Below are 16,417 nucleotides of genomic sequence, written 5' to 3' on the forward strand. Positions count from 1 at the left end.
TCGAACTGAGAAACTGTCACGTCCCCATAGTTTAACAAGCCCCGAAGGGGGGAAACATTATTATAATTACTCATAACCTTGTGCTTTCGACGCGTTTATGCCCTTTTTTTTTACATAGGTTTATATTAGATATTAGGGTTGATAATCGCCTGATAGACATTCGCTGTCTTTGAACCTCTCTTTTTCGTTTAGTGAGCTGTCCAGGTGCTGAAGTTCATTTTCCAGTAGGCTAAAATCAGCTATCATTGCGATCTTTGCAGTCACCACATTTAAAGCTATGGTCGTATACGTCATAACTCATACATCATATTTTACAGCCAAAGCACCAGCTATTAAGATTAACGATTAATTGCATCTATTAGGCATCGATTGCTTATAAGTTGGTCATAATCTACATATTAGCTTAAAGCACCGGTCAGGCCTTCCTTTTTACTGCCCTCCTTATACTTGCAGTCCTCGTTGGGACCAGTTTAATGCACAGCCCCTTGACTGGCACAATAGAATGAAACAAAACAATGAGAAATATTGTCCTATAATGCGAAGCTCACATGCCATATGGGACCTAGTTTGAACCTTATGAACCTACTTTAAAACCCCTAGTCTTGATATCCGAAGTGACGCATTACCTTATTACACGTTTTATCGTTATACACGTACACTTTTATGTTGCATCAATAAAGATACACATTATTTAATAATTCCTCAGTATTCTATATTGAAACATTTCAGACACTAGCCTACGAGTAGTTAGTTTAGAAACTCCATGTCCGGCCTCTTTATAATAGGCTACTACGCAACACCATGAATTAAGTCTATAGCATCGTATATTCTTCAAATTAAGTTCGCTGGTGTGAGATTTAATACTCTTAACCTAACAAACACAAAATGTGGCATATTCTGTGGTTATATTTTACTTCTATATTTTGGAGTTACTCGCGAATCGTTGTTAAATTATTAACATTTTAAGCATAGGCTACTAAGAGGCAACTTGTATTTTTCTGATTCTCACTAATTTCTTTTCATCCCCATCATGCAATTTATTTTCTTATGGCTTTGCACTGAAACTAAGAAATGAAGTGGGAAAAGTGTCGAAGGGGGACAATCCCTCCCCCTCGGTCGAATCGATTGTCTTTGCAGAGCAATCAGATGTTCTTGCTCTGTTAGCGATTATGCTAGCAAGTATAAAAGTGCGAGGTGAGCAGAGCTGCAGTCGCTGTGAGAGCCACCCACCGACCATCAGCCACACTTCGGCGTCTCCGCATCTTCACAGCACGCTGTCCCCAACACCGGCTTTACACGATGAGTTATACTTTAGATTCTATATGTAACCCTACTTATAGGAGGGTGATCGACTCCAGGACAAGCTACAGCCGCACCAGCGCATCACCTTCTCCTGGGTTTCGATCCCGTGCAATGCCGTCTCCGGTGTCCATGTCTTACAAAAAAGCCTCTAACGTTCCGGTTGTCCGGGCATTCGGCTCTGCGGTGCTCAGCTCCTCGGAAAGTCTTGACTTAAGCCAGTCCTCCCTGCTCAATGGGGACTTCAAGCGCTCCAACGAGAAAGAGCAGCTCCAGGGACTCAACGACCGTTTCGCCGGGTACATCGACAAGGTGCACTTTTTGGAGCAGCAGAACAAGGAGATCGAGGGGGAGATCCAGGCGCTGCGGCAGAAGCAGGTGTCGCAGTCCCAGCTCGGCGATGTGTACGACCAGGAACTGAAGGAGCTACGTGCGATGCTGGAGGAAATCCACCGCGAACGAGCGCAGATTCAGCTGGACGCGGACCACATGGAAGAGGACATCCAGAGGCTGACCGAGCGCTACCAGGATGAAGTCCGAGTACGGGAGGATACCGAGGCCGCCATCCGTGCCATGAAGAGCGACGTGGATGACTCAGCTTTGATTAAGTCAGAACTACAGAAAAAAGTGCAATCCCTTCAAGATGAGGTGGAGTTCTTGCGCAGGAATCACGAAGAAGAGGTGACTGAGCTCCTGGCGCAGCTGCAGGCGTCGCAGATCACCGTGGAGCGTAAAGACTACCTGAAGACCGACATCACCGAAGCGCTCCGGGAGATCCGCTCGCAACTTGACGGACACTCGTCTAAGAACCTCCAGCAAGCCGAGGACTGGTTCATTAGCCGCTACTCCAGGCTTACCGAAGCGGCCGAACAAAACAAGGATGCGATCAAAAACGCCCGGGATGAGATTGCTGACTCCCGCCGCCAGCTACAGACCAAGAACATCGAGTTGGAGTCCGTCCGTAGCACAAAAGAGTCACTGGAACGGCAGCTCACTGACATTGAGCAGCGGCATAACGGCGATCTGGCCAGTCTGCAGGTAATTAAACCTTAGAGGAGTATATAGGCGTATCTTAATATACTTGATTTGTTCATATAATTAAGCAATATCTACTAGAGAAAAAAATACCGCAACTGTTAATGCGTCAAAATGTAACGGAAAGTTCCAAAATGTTTTTGTAACTTTGTTATGTTGTGAATTTATTGCAGTTACTCTTAGTTCATAGACATGGCTAGAAAATATTTTTTTATTTTTCTTTGTGATGATCGAAATAATCGTCTGACAACCAGCAGTAAGTTTAATCGAGTAAATGTCCTTTTGCAAACACAATTTCTAGATTAGAGAAACATAAAACCTAATGTTAAAACATCGTGTACCTATGATTCGATCTCTTAATAACAGGTTTTATTTTAAGTGACTGTAATCTGTGCACCATTTTAAGCAGTGCTGCCCGAAAAAAAACACTTACGAGCGAGGCGGCTTTTGTTGCATTATGAGATTCGTTATTGAGTGGTCAGGTGCATGGAATTTTAAAGTTGCGCATGAAATTCCTTTTTCTATCCTTATAGGCTACAAACTTTGTATTTGTTTGCTGAATAGGGCGCACAGAACGATGTTACATTAGATTTCCCGGGGAAATCTTTAGGGCGCTTGGGATACGGCGAAACTGCCGCAGTCATTTTTGAATCACGCTTGCAGGCATTTGGACAGCCCGTTATCGATTAGGAATAACAGCAGATCAATCAATCAATCAATAAACAAACAATTAATAATAATAACAGCAAAGTATAACCTATACGTACAAACAACCATACAACTGCACTGAAACAGAAAGATTTTTGAAATTCATATTAAGCATTTACACCGCTGTATAGCCTATTGATGCTTCTTACTGGCGTGTTCGGCTGTATTGTTTCCCTAAGAATAATGCTTCGTTCGTTTGCCCTTGCTCTCACCTTGCTTCCAATCAGGAAACGATTCACCAGCTGGACAACGAGCTGAAGGGCACGAAATGGGAGATGGCCCGACACCTGAGAGAGTACCAGGATCTGCTCAACGTCAAGATGGCTCTGGATATCGAGATCGCGGCGTACAGGTCAGACAAGCAGCAGTGATCTTACAAAGCTCAAAAAATATCTCATTTTAGTTGTAGCCACCAGAGGCCGTTCTAGGTTTAGGAGAGATCCGGGGCTTTTGCCCAGAACCCTGTCGATGAGTCGGAGTTCAAGATTTAAAGTAGGATTAAATTCTGTCCGTCTGTTCCATTCAAAACACATTAGCTCCATGTCCATCGCGGCTAATGATTTTGGTGTTTAATGACAACTAATTCCATATTATACATATAACGAACAAAACATGATTTAAAAAGATTCGTGGCTTTTCTAAAACATTCGGTTCTTAAGCCTCACTAACCCGACCCTGGCGCCGCCACTCGGGGCCACGATGCTACACAACAGTATGTCTCACAATATTACAGACTTTTTTTTTCGGAGAGTATAGCCTAAAATCCTTTCTGTCTCATTTACCTGTGACGTTTGATGGTTTTATTAATTATAGTTCATTATTTTTCAAACCCCACCCGCACAGCATTTATGAGCATGCATTTATATATGCGGATTTCCTGTTTTTTGTTCGGAAATGCTTCAGGGGTGTAGCCTGCGTCTGCGGTCATAAATCCATGCACCTAATCAGTACGCTGATCGCGGTCTTTGCAGCGCCATAAACACTCAATTTTCTGGCTGTTAGAAATGTATTTATTTCTGTTAGAGAACTAGAAAAAGTTTAGTTAATTATATCCCACTTATGCTTGTAACTAAGACACATTTTTAATAACAATGAATATGCATTTGCAATACATATTTAAATAGTCATTAACAATAATAATTAATAAAATGCATTTCTATGCTTTTGACTAACTCATACTAATTCATACTCAGTATCAGAATGAAAATTGCAGAATCGGAATTACATTATGAAATGAATTGGCTTACAAAGTGTAATTACTTACTGAAACCTGGTGTATATCAACCTTCAACTTTACATGTTACAAAAAGTATAGAAGTTTATAATAATAAAGTTATTACTTCATATAATAAAAAGTTTTTAAATATAGAAATTTTATGTGAACATTACACATTTACTATTAATTTGATAAAACTGATAATTTTTTTGCATAATTTAAAAACAAGTTTCTTTTAATTTTTCTTAGGAAACTTCTAGAAGGGGAGGAGACTCGCTTCAGCAGTTTCTCTGGAGGCATCGTGAGCCCCTCTTTCCCGTACCGTCAGCCGGTCATACCCAGCAAGGTCCCTAAGGCCAAGGCCGAAGCCCCCAAGCTGAAAGTGCAGCACAAGTTTGTGGAGGAGATCATAGAGGAGACCCGTGTGGAAGACGAGAAGGACATGGATGAAGTTCTGGCCCAGGCTGTGGAGGAGCTGTCTGCTGAGCAGGAGGAGGTGGCTGGTGAAGAGAAGGAGGAAGAAGAGCAGGAGAAGGAAGAGGAACAGGCAGCAGCAGAGGAGGAGGAAGAAGCAGCAGAGGAAGAAGAGGTGGTGGCCACCACTCAAGCTGCAGTGAGCTCTAGCCCACCAGAGGAGGAGCAGGAAGAGGAAGGAGAAGACGACAAGCAAGGAGAGGGTGAAACTGGAGATGAAGCAGAAAAGGAGGGAGAGGGTGAAGATTCCAAGGAGAGGGAAGAAGAGGCAGAGGAGGATCAGGAAGAGGCAGAGGGTGGAGAGGAGGGGGAACAGAAAGAAGGGGATGATGAAGAATCTGTGGTGGAGGAGACAGTGTTGTCCACAAAAGCCACCAAAGCAGAAGCCACACCTGAAAAAACAGAGGAAGATAAGGAGGAGAGCACTGTAGAGGAGAAGGAAAAAGGAGGAGAGAAGGAGCAAAAAGTAGAAGAGGATGAGGGGGACCAGAAGAGTGATGCCAAAGAAGATGCAGACACAGAAAATGGCAAAGTTACAAGTGAAGAAAAGAAAGAGGAACACCAAGACAAAGCAGATGAAGATATCAAGGAAAAGGATGAAACAGATAAGAAGGCAAAGGAAGAGAAATTGGAGGAGCCTGTAGCCAAGAGTGAGGCTCCCAAAGTGGAAGCAAAGGAAGATAAGAAGAGTGAACTAGAAGGCAAGGAAGACAAGAAGAGCATTTCAGAAGTTAAAGAAGATAAGAAGAGTGAATCAGAAGTTAAGGAAGACAAGAAGAGTGATTCAGAAGACAAGAAGAGTGATTCAGAAGACAAGAAGAGTGATTCAGAAGACAAGAAGAGTGATTCAGAAGTTAAGGAGGAGAAGAAGAGTGACTCAGAAGTTAAGGCAGAGAAGAAGAGTGATTCAGAAGTTAAGGAAGAGAAGAAGAGTGAAACAGAAGTTAAGGAAGAGAAGAAGAGTGATTCCGAAGTTAAGGAAGACAAGAAGAGTGATTCAGAAGACAAGAAGAGTGATTCCGAAGTTAAGGAAGATAAAAAGAGTGATTCAGAAGACAAAAAGAGTGGTTCAGAAGTTAAGGAAGATAAGAAGAGTGATTCAGAAGGTAAAGAAGAAAAGGCAGGAAAGGCAGTTGAAAAGGAAGACTTAGCTGTCAATGGAACAGTTGAAAAGGACGAGAAAAAAGCCGGAACAGAAAAACAAGAAGTGGTGACCAATGGCACAGACAAGAGCCCCACCAGCGATGGCAGTAACCAGAAGGTCGTCATCACCGAAAAGGTGGAGACTGTCACCAATGGTGACGGTGGAGCCAAGCATGTCACCACATCGGTCACAGTCACCGAGACTACGAAGAAGGCGGAAGAGATGCTCCAGCAGGAAGTAGTCTCCACCAAGAAAGTAGAAAAGATCACCCACGAGGTGAAGCAGGTCACTGAAACACAGTGAGGGTACTGTCCAGCCATGGAGAGGACGAGAGCCCTCCTTTAACGCCTGATCGAGAGCATATTAAAATACGTAGCGAAAGCCATAAGGTACAACACGCTGAACAAAAGTGCATGACGAGTGATAGCTTTCAACGGGCTCTGCCCTGTGCCGCTGACGGGGGTTTTCTGAAGGGGGAGTCCTTTTATTATCTTTGTGCAATATATGGGGGTGGGGGATACTGCATGCAATTGTCAAACAGGTACACCCCTTCCCCCCCCAACATCGCAGCAGGGCCAATTCCAGCATTACAAGTGTGTGTACGCGAGCAGTGTGTGTGTGTGCGTGTATGTGTGGGTGAGGATTTTTCCAGTGTGTCAGATGCATCTGAATTGAGCTGTGCTGTCAAGAGTGGGGCAGGAAAAACTGGGGGGGGGGTTGGTTCCTGTTATAGCTGAATTTAGTCAACATATGCAAAGAATTTACTGAGCCAAAAATATTTAGCAATGATGATGGTTACTGTAATAACCGTATTGTTACAAGGGCACATGACGATTGAAGTGTAGGATTATTCTGAGACAAACCGAAGCGACTAATGACAGGAAAAATCTAATGCTCCTAGCCTTAAAAATGCAGTTTATCATTGTCTGTTCTCTTTACCTCATGACTACATTAAAGAATAAAATGTACATTTAAGCAACGAGAAACGCTGATGCATATGAATGACCCTCACTCCAGAGTGAATTCAACTAAGGTGCTAAAGTATGCCACCCATTTCAAAGTTTCATTGACAGTTTCTCAATGGCATTTGCTCAATAAACGTCAATCGAAATGACTCACAATCATCCCTGTGTGTGGTCCCGTTATTATCTTCACCACAATATAGTAATTTTTTTTCTTCGTTTTCCATTGACAAGTGATTAAAGCATTAAGGTCACAGTCATTACTTGAAGTTCTGGCTGTAAATATGAATAAGTACAAACTATGCATGAGGAAGACGAGAATCGGTCTAATTATCTATCTCTGTTTATCACTCTCTTAAGTTGATGACATGAACAAATTCAAAAAACGGCATCACAATCATCGTTTTTGTTAAACCACTATATAACATATGGTTTGGCATTAAAATAATTACTTACTTATCAAATTATCACTTTTTATTATGTAATCTGGACCACTGGCATTCCTCATATAAAAATTGCATTGGATTGTTGTACGTGTTAATAATTCTCCCCCAGTGAGTCTGTGAATCGCCCCCAGTGAATGAATATATCAGAGGGCAAATGAGCTGATGTGTTACTCAGCTTTAATTTCTCCTCCATTTGCTTATAGATTTCCATTGCATTATCCTTGCAAACTGAAAAGCTTGCCATCAAAAAAAAAAACAATCAATTGTGGCATATAAGTCATAAATCATCACTGCATTTGTTTCTCCAGCAAATCTGCACAAGATCCACTTGCCCAGGCCGATTGTGCTGAGCTTTCTGCAGAGTTCTGTCATCTGGCCTGTTCTGTACCAGCTGCTCCACTTATGTTTCTGGCATGTTTCCTGGATTTGCATTAAATATTGAGTTCTGTCACACGTTTAGCTTGCTGTTATTTCTTCTGTTTGTAAGTAACAAGGATTGCTTAACTTTTACATCAGAATAGAACGAACATTTAAGAAAGGTTTCTGCACATGATAAATGGTTTTCTAATTGATGCTTTATACATTTAAAAATAATCCACCCATCTTCCCATCATTTATCCCAGACACGGGCCCAGATCCTATCCCAGGAAGCACTATCCTCGGAGCCGCTCCCTGTTTGGGATTCCAGTCTTCAACTTCAGGGCCCACAGATACACGCAGTGGGCAATTTGGAGATGCCAGTTAGATTCATTGAAATGTTTTGGAACCTGGAGTGTGAAAATGGGTTGAGAATGTAAACCCCGCTGGTGGGATTCAAACCCATAATGCTGATAGGTGAGGGCACCACTGTTCCTTTTAAAAATTAATTCTACATTTAATTTTGGCTGATGGCAGCTGCCCTGTGTTAGCATTAGCTAATTAGATTTTTCTTGGTTTATTCTGCTTTGTCGGCTCATTTCATATCTGCTGCATTAATTTAATGCCAGCGGGAGCCAAACTGCAATAGCATCAGCTGATGTTTTGAGCCCATTCCCTGGGGAAAAATTAGAAAAATTTTAACACTTAACTTTATGTATTTTGCTCATACAGTGATCCCCCCCATCACGGAAGTTACGTTCCAGACCCATCAGCGATAGGTGAAAATCCGCAATATAGAAAGATCATATAAATAAACATTTTTTTTTTTATAGTTTAAGCCTTAAAATACCTCTCCTACATACTTTAAACACATGTAAACTTATTAAAACACATTTTGTAAACAAATATGATATGTGGATGTCGGGCTAAGGATATCAGTCACGTAATAATAATAATAGTAATAATATGTAATGTATATGTATATATACGCACATCGCAGAGAACTGTGTTACGTCGGGGAAAAATCGGCGATATAGTGGGGCGCGATAGCTGAACCGCGATATAGCGGGGGATCACTTTATATATTTTGAATGTTTTGTCTTCTCTATAGATTCTCTGATATGCCTAAGAACCCTTCACTAATGTTGCCTTTATATATTTACTGCTCAGTAATCAAACGACCACAAACTGCAAACTCAGCTCAATGATCACTGCCTTATCGGTGACTGAGCAATTAGCACTGAGAACAAGATCTCTGGGCTGATGTCTCAGGAATTCCAAGCTGACAGGGCAATGCAGATTAAGCTGAAAGCAACACTTTCCTTGGGCATCCAGCCCTCTGCACCACGTACATTATCATCATCCTGTAAGGTAGCAGATGAGCTTGGCTCTTCCGGTTATTTTGCTGAATGTTAATCAATGTTTGGCCATGGTTCTGCTCTGACCGCTCATCCAACGTCCCACCATGAAGCAGAAGGGTACAGAAGCTCCGTGATAGGAGGTCAGGCCCCCATTAAGTGGGCTGGCCGAGCACCATCAGGGCAGCTTCCACCCATGAAGGTGAGTTATTGTAACGGTAAGGCAGCAGCACTAAATGGAGCCCAGGATAATGCACCCTTGAGCAAAGTAACCGTAGCCAGAGACGTCTGCAGAGCCACTGAATAATGCAAGAGCAAATAGAGTGAGCAAAACCCTGAGACCGTGCGATGCCAGCGATAGCCAGTCAGCAAACGTCCTCCCCCCACTCAATCGCAGCCTGAGCGCATTGAGCAAATCAATGTGACCCCCCTCCCCCCCCGGCCCCCATCCAGGTCTGCCGTCTTAAGGTGGACTGGGGGTGCAGGGTCACTCCCAGCCCCAAGCACTTAGAGATATTGCCATGGAAAGGGTCACCTCGGGAGGGGGGCGGGGTCACGCGCCACCCACTGAGCCTCCCGCCTGCCAGCTGGTGGATGGGATTTATCGGCTACCGGTCGATGCTCTTGACCGCGTTCTGCTTCGGCTGCCGTTTCTCAGCGCCGATTCCAGAGCGCTGTGCTGATGGGGACGGACACGCTGTCTGCATACAGAGGCGCCACACAGGTGCTTCGCCACTGCTGTCGTCCGGTTAGACGCGCAGACCTTAAATATCTATGCATTTTCCTGGGGAAATCCAGCTTGAACACTGAACAGGGTACGTGACAGGCTACCCTACTAGGACTTCATGAGTCTCCTACATTTTTACATTTATATACCATATTTTGTATAATAAGCAACAAAACAACTGTACCATGCTTAATGTTTCAAAACAAAAGGTGTATCCTTGGATTTGAACACACAACCTTCTGCTGTAGAGGCAAGTTCTAAGCTCATATACTTGTCCTCCCCAGCTAACAGCCCGGTCTCTGCACAGCCCTCCCCCCCTGCCCCCCCCCCCCCGAAGATGTAAGGGCATTGTCTCCTTAGTCGGCCATTAAACACGCAAACGCCGCCAAAGCATCCCAACATCCATCACAGCCTTTGCGGAAACATAAACTCAGCTGTCGAGGAGGGTCAAGCACCAAGACGTCTCAAATGTCACCAGCGATCGGGCGTGAAGCCCGTGGGACTCTCGGTGCTGACACCCATTACTGAGTCTGCAACATTAACCCCACCCCCCCCCCCCCCCCCAATCAGCTGCTGAGGATGAGGGTAACAATACCCGTGAAAATAACATGCACCTTTTATCCCCAAAAGAGGCCCCTTCACAAAGGGTTCAGGTCTGCTTCATTTCACGCAAGTCCAAAGTGACCTTCATTGGTGAATTCAAACTCGCCAATATTACCGTCTATTCAGCAGGGAATTGGAGGAATTATTGCGACGTTGGGAATGTTGTGGCTATAAAATGTCAGCAAGCAAGAATGCGGCCGCATAAGATTCATGCATCGCTAGCCGCCTCTGCTGTCCTGGGTACGACCGGCTCTGCCGTCCTGGGTACAGCCGCCTCTGCTGTCCTGGGTACGACCGGCTCTGCTGCGTACCACTTTCTGCAGCTTTAAGCACTTACACCGCGACAGGGAGTAGGCGACAGCTCAATATAAAGTCATCAGATTTACAGCTCAATATGTTTCCCCCGTAAACGGATTGGAAACCAAACAAAGAAGATTAATGGTGATGTTACATGATGCCGAACTGCCACCTTGGGCTCTTGAGATCTTGTGTATTGAGGAAAAAATGCTACAACCTTGCAATTTGAGCTCGGAACATATTGCTGAATGAATGAAATTATTCCTCGGTCCGTTACTTCAATGCGATGTAGCTTTGATTTAAGCACATTTCTAGACAGCACCTATACTGTCACATTTCTCATTCAAAATATCCGCCTCGGGTAGTCTTTACAATGCTATGGTTAGGAAGCCCAGGTACCCAGAGCATGCTGGGAAATGTGTGCAATTTTCTGCTAGCATATTGTGCAAGATGTGCAATGTCAAAATATTCATTCGTTCGTGCATTTTTGGAATTTGTAGTTGTATTAAAACTAAGGTAAAATTGTAGCGAAAGATTAATTCTAAATGTGACATATCAAAATGTAATCAGAACTCCTGTCTCTCCTTAAAGTATCATGTATCTTTCTGTTGCCTGTATGTACATATATTTGCAAAAGAAAGTCAGTCAGCAGGTATTTGTTTTTATTTGTATTCCGTACATGATAGGTTGTTAGTGGAAGCATTTGACTAAGGCATTTTGATACAGTTGTACATCAAACACAGTTGTGTTTAATAGGCAAATTGTGGTGACACATTCAAAGCACATTATCCCCCCCCCCTGGCAGGACACTGGCTGACACAGACCTCACTCGCGCACCGTCGCACACTCACCATGCTCACTGCTCAGTTAGCAAACATCACATAGACCTTAAATGCCATGATTCGCAGCCATTCTGTATCTTTGCAGGCAACCTCGCGGGCTCAGTTGTACGTTTACGTTTCTGTCGACATGGAGCACCTCAGTTTTTAGCACACGTGTGAACTGGATTCTCAGACAGCTTTTTTTTTTCTTGCTGGAGGGAGGTTTATCCCGTGTCTACAGCAGTGTTTCCCAACCCGGTCCTCGGGGACTTTCAGACAGTCCACGTTTTTGCTCCTTCCCAGACCTGCAGGGAGCAAAAACGTGGACTGTCTGATGTTTCCGGGGGCCAGGTTGAGAATGATATGTCTACACGACCTCCTGCTTAATCCTTCTCTGTCTTCCTTGGCTTGTCATCCTTCGCTTCTTTCCCTTTGTCTTCTCCGGCCACTTCTCCATTCTCCTCCTTCCCTGTCTCCTTCTCGGCATCTTCTGTCTCGCCCTCGTCGCCTTCTCCTTCTCCGGCTTCCTCCTCCCCCTCCTCCTCGTCCTTGCCTTCACCCTCGCCCTTTTCGCTGCCTGCCAGGAGAGCACAGCCAGTTGAATGCAGTGACCCTGTTAAGACTACAGTGCTGACACAGTGTCTGGACTCCATTGCCTCATTTTGCCACCAGATATTAGCTGATTTGTCTTACATGATTAATGCTTCACTTTAACATGGAACATCAGACAGTCTGTGACATTCTATAATTAATAAATATGATTATTACCCACTGAACAGTACAACAAAGGCTCGCATTCCAGATTTGAGCTGCGTTTTGAGTGTGTTTTACCCACTACGTGACTATAACAGTGTTTCCCAACCCAATCCTAAGGGACACCCAGACACTCCATATTTTTGCTCTCTCCTGGCTCTCAACACACCAATGCCAGGTATTTGGAGTTTTTCATTGGCTGGAAGCTGGGAGGGAGCAAAAATGTGGACTGTCTGAAGGTCCCTGAGGACTGGGTTGGGAAACACTGATCTATAACTCTAACATTTGTACTATCTGTACCATTTGACCCTGTATGACTGGCTAGTTTGTGACCTCCTGCTGCGCGTGACATTCTGCATAATACTGACCTTCCTCTCCCTCCTGCCCTTCCTCTGCCTCGTCCTCCTTTTTCTCATCCTCTTCCTCCTCCTCTGCCTCCTTCTCTTCCTCTTCTGTGGGGGGGGCAGCCTCTGCACGCTGGGCCTGGCTGGCAGAGATGACCATCTCATCGGAGGAGGAGAAGGAGGAGCTGAGCAGGCGTGAGCTCAGCATGTAGGGGGCGCCAGAGCTCACGCTGGACTGCAGGGAGAACACGGAGCGGCCAAAGGAGGGTACGGCTGACACACTCTGGGAGAAGACACTTGGCATGCCCCCTGCCATGCCCACGCTGAAGCGGGTCTCCTCTCCTTCCAGAAGTTTCCTGGGAGAATGTTAGGTTAGGCGAGAGAATTACATAAGTTGGGTTTAGTACTTAGGCAACAGTCTACTGCCATACCAATTCAGTTCAATTTATTTTTATATAGCGCCTTTCAAAACAGAGTCACCCTAAGACACTTTACATGGGTGTGTTGTAAAACCAGCAAGGAATATTCCATAGAAGTGGATGGTATGTGGGTGGTAGGTGACACAGAAGTAGTATAGTTATCATTATATATAGTTAGATTTGCAATCATAACACATTACAAAACATTAGTGGCTGTAATATTAATATAATCATTGCCTGTGATAACGAGGCTGTTTCTGTCGAGAAGTGACAGCGTGTTTTTATCATGTTGTCAGCTATCGCCTGCTGTGCTCGCTTAGCCATTAAGGCGAATTTATGGGCTGCGGATTTTCGTCTCCTGTGAGAAGGCCTGCTCACACACCTGTAGGCCGCGATCTCGATGTCCAGAGCCATCTTAACGTTGAGCAGATCCTGGTACTCCTTCAGGTAGCGGGCCATCTCATTCTTGGTGGCGCTCAGCTCGTTCTCCAGCTGGTTGATTGCCTCCTGTCAGGATAAGACCACATCGGACGGGTGTCTTTAGAGCCCTTGCCCTTCAATGACCCCGAGTTCCTGCCCAGACACACCACAACCCAGACGAAAGACCTACACCTCCACTAACTACACCTCCTCTAGACGCTATTCTCCCCATCCTACCTGCCTGCTTGGATAGATATGACTCTTGACGGTCAGTCTTGTGAGAAAGTCATCATCCGATGCTATGCCTCTCCTCACGGAGTCTTTATGACTCGTTTAAGGTGTCTAACAGACCGTGATTCAGTTCTAACATGCTGAGAATCTTCCTAACTCATGATGGATTCATGTTAAAAATTCAACAGGACTGAAAAAGGACTGAAACCAGCAACCCCTGATTCTGTGCTGGAGTCTGCATCTCCACAGTAAAAAAAAAAAAAGGATCAACCTTGTTTCCATGTTCAGTGTTATCAATAGATCAAAGCCAGTGCATAGAGGAATATCGCTACCTTGGTGTCTGATTCTTACATTTACTGACAGTAGAGATTCTATACCGGCAGCATCTGTGAATGATGGTCGTACCCATTGTCTCTCCCAGCCTCCCCCTTTTTTGCGAATGCAGCATTCGTTATCTGCATTGTAACCTGAGCCCCTTGCAGAGCTCCCTGTCCAGCGGGAGCCCAGCCACCAGAGCAGACGTGTACTGCGCTGCTCGCTGTCCAATTTAATCTTCGCTATGACACACAATGGTGACACCACTGACAGACTTGTCCGGCTCAATCCGTGGCAGTATATGATATGAAAGCAACACTGTTTGGTACTGGTTTCCATGGGAACCCTAACCCCCGCGCTCCAGTTGCGGATGGGAGGCCTAAGAAAAGTTCTGAATTAGTGGTCTGGTCTGATTTGATATGAGGAACTGGGTTAGGATTTACTGAGGGAACATGATTAAGGCTCACTTAGGGAACAGCAGAGTGCACTTAGGGAACAAGAAAATGCACTTAAGGAATAGAGCTAGGGTTCACTTAAGGAAGAAAGATAGGGCTCACTTAAGGAATAGGAAAGGAGACTTAGGGGACAGTGTTGGGGTTCAGTTAGGGATCAGGAAAGGGCACTTAGGGGACAGTGTTGGGGTTCAGTTAGGGATCAGGAAAGGGCACTTAGGGGACAGTTAGGGGTGAGTAAGATACAGAGTAGAGACTGACCTGCATGGCAGCGATCTCGTTGCTCTGCTTGTCCTCGATGTCCTGCAGCTGCTTCTCCATGGAGTGGTTGACCCCACGGCACGCCTCGATCTCAAGGTTGCACTCCTTGATGAGGCGGCGGTACTCACCGGCCTCGTCACGGGCACTGCGGATGTCATCGGTGTGGCGTGCCGCGTTCTCCGCCATGGCGCTCATTTTGCCGCGGAACCAGTCCTCAGCCGACTGCATGTTGCGCTGCGCCAGCCGCTCGTACTGGGCGCGGATGTCACGCAGGGCGGCTGACAGGTCCGGTCCGGCCACCTCCGACTGCACGGACACCTGCGCGCTATACTGCGCCTGCACCTGCAGCTCGGCGATCTCGCCCTCATGGACGCGCTTCAGGAAGGCCAGCTCCTCCAGCAGCGCCTCGACGCGCTTCTCCAGCTCCACGCGGGCCAGCGCTGCCTCATCCGCGCCCCTGCGGGCCTCCAGCAGCTGGGCCTCGGCCTCCTCGCGGGCCAGAGCCTCCTGCTCATAGCGGCCCTGCAACCCGCGCAGCTCCGCCTCCAGGTGGTCCCGCCGGCTCAGAGCGGCCTGGTTATCAGCGCGCGCATCCTCGACGGCGGTCCGCAGCTCACGCGCTTCTTGCTCGTACAGCGCGCGCAGCCGGCTGGGTTCGCCGTGCCTCCTGCGCAGCGCCATCAGCTCCGCCTCCAGCACGCGGTTGCGCTGCTCCAGCTCCCGCACATGCTCGATGAAGCCCGCGAAGCGGTCGTTCAGGTCCTGCAGCTGCACCTTCTCCTGCATCCGCACCGTCCGGAACTCGGAGCTCACCTGGGCCGCCTGGCTGAGGTCCAGCTCCGGGGTGGAGCCCAGCAGGGACAGAGAGGCCGACGTGGAGGTGGAGAAGCCGCGGCCATAGTGCTGGCGTGGCCCAGTGATAGTCAAGGGCAGCGGGGACGAGTAGCTGGAGTACGTGGACCTGCACACGCCGGCCGGGCTGCTACGCACCGTCACTCGTGGGGCGACTTCCACGTAGCGGCGCCGGTAGGAAGAGAAGTAGGGATCGTAGCCGACGGAAGTCATGGTGCTTAGCGCTGAGGGGCCCTGTGTGGTGTGTGAGGCTCTGCTGCGTGTCCCCAAGCTGGCCACCGCTGCAGCCCTGCGCTCCTTTTATACCTACCGCCGAGACCTCTGACGCAGGCAATTTGGGGATGACTGACAGCGCAGATCGATGGCGGCAGGCTGCTGCTGCTCTGGTCGTGAGAAGATGGGAGAAAGAGAAGGGAGGGAGGGAGAGAGTGAGAGAGAGAGAGAGAGAGAGAGATGGGTGTGGGGTGCTGGAGGAAAAACACAATAATTTTCAGCCAGGAAATGCTTTGCTTTTCCTGTGGTGTCTCTGACCTCCCAGGACTGATATATTGCAATGAAAGTCATTTACAAATACTTTGTTCTGTGGGGCTTATAGTTAACTTATATCCCTTTTACATAAAGTCCGCTTCTGATGCAATTCTGACATGTGAAACATTATTTGATTGTTAGAGACAGGGATGTGTCTGAGGAACACATATCAAAACACGACCCTGGCAAAATGTGCCAAAAAAACACAGCGCTGCATTTCCAGAAGGATGGGCATGACGGTCTTTGCCAGAGCTGGAATTCTGCACTGCGGAGACTGAGATAGGGAGCAGGCCACTGCCGCAGCCGGCTGCCGATAGTGACTCAGCACTGCCACCTCTGGCCGGAGGTGGTCACTGCGAGCACGACGAAGCCCTCCATGCCGGCGCTGTCTGGCT

At 46.5% G+C, this 16,417-nt stretch overlaps 2 protein-coding genes across 2 annotated transcripts; one reads left to right on the forward strand and one right to left on the reverse strand.

Moving 5' to 3' along the window:
• The first annotated feature begins 1,191 nt into the window (after nucleotides 1–1,191).
• On the forward strand, nucleotides 1,192–7,000 carry LOC111851767 (uncharacterized). Its single transcript, XM_023826983.2, has 3 exons — nucleotides 1,192–2,337; nucleotides 3,270–3,394; nucleotides 4,508–7,000. The coding sequence occupies exons 1-3, from the start codon at nucleotides 1,300–1,302 to the stop codon at nucleotides 6,177–6,179; spliced, it is 2,835 nt and encodes a 944-aa protein (XP_023682751.2). The 5' UTR covers nucleotides 1,192–1,299; the 3' UTR covers nucleotides 6,180–7,000.
• A 4,271-nt stretch (nucleotides 7,001–11,271) lies between these two features.
• Nucleotides 11,272–15,880, reverse strand: neflb (neurofilament light chain b). The gene is made up of 4 exons (XM_023827001.2): nucleotides 14,643–15,880; nucleotides 13,346–13,470; nucleotides 12,569–12,900; nucleotides 11,272–12,024 (listed from the first exon to the last, which is right to left on the reverse strand). Exons 1-4 carry the CDS (start codon nucleotides 15,705–15,707, stop codon nucleotides 11,831–11,833), a joined length of 1,716 nt encoding a protein of 571 aa, XP_023682769.1. The 5' UTR covers nucleotides 15,708–15,880; the 3' UTR covers nucleotides 11,272–11,830.
• Between the last annotated feature and the right edge of the window lie 537 nt (nucleotides 15,881–16,417).

Source organism: Paramormyrops kingsleyae, chromosome 2 (assembly GCF_048594095.1).
Source record: "Paramormyrops kingsleyae isolate MSU_618 chromosome 2, PKINGS_0.4, whole genome shotgun sequence".
Taxonomy (NCBI): Eukaryota; Metazoa; Chordata; class Actinopteri; order Osteoglossiformes; family Mormyridae; genus Paramormyrops; species Paramormyrops kingsleyae.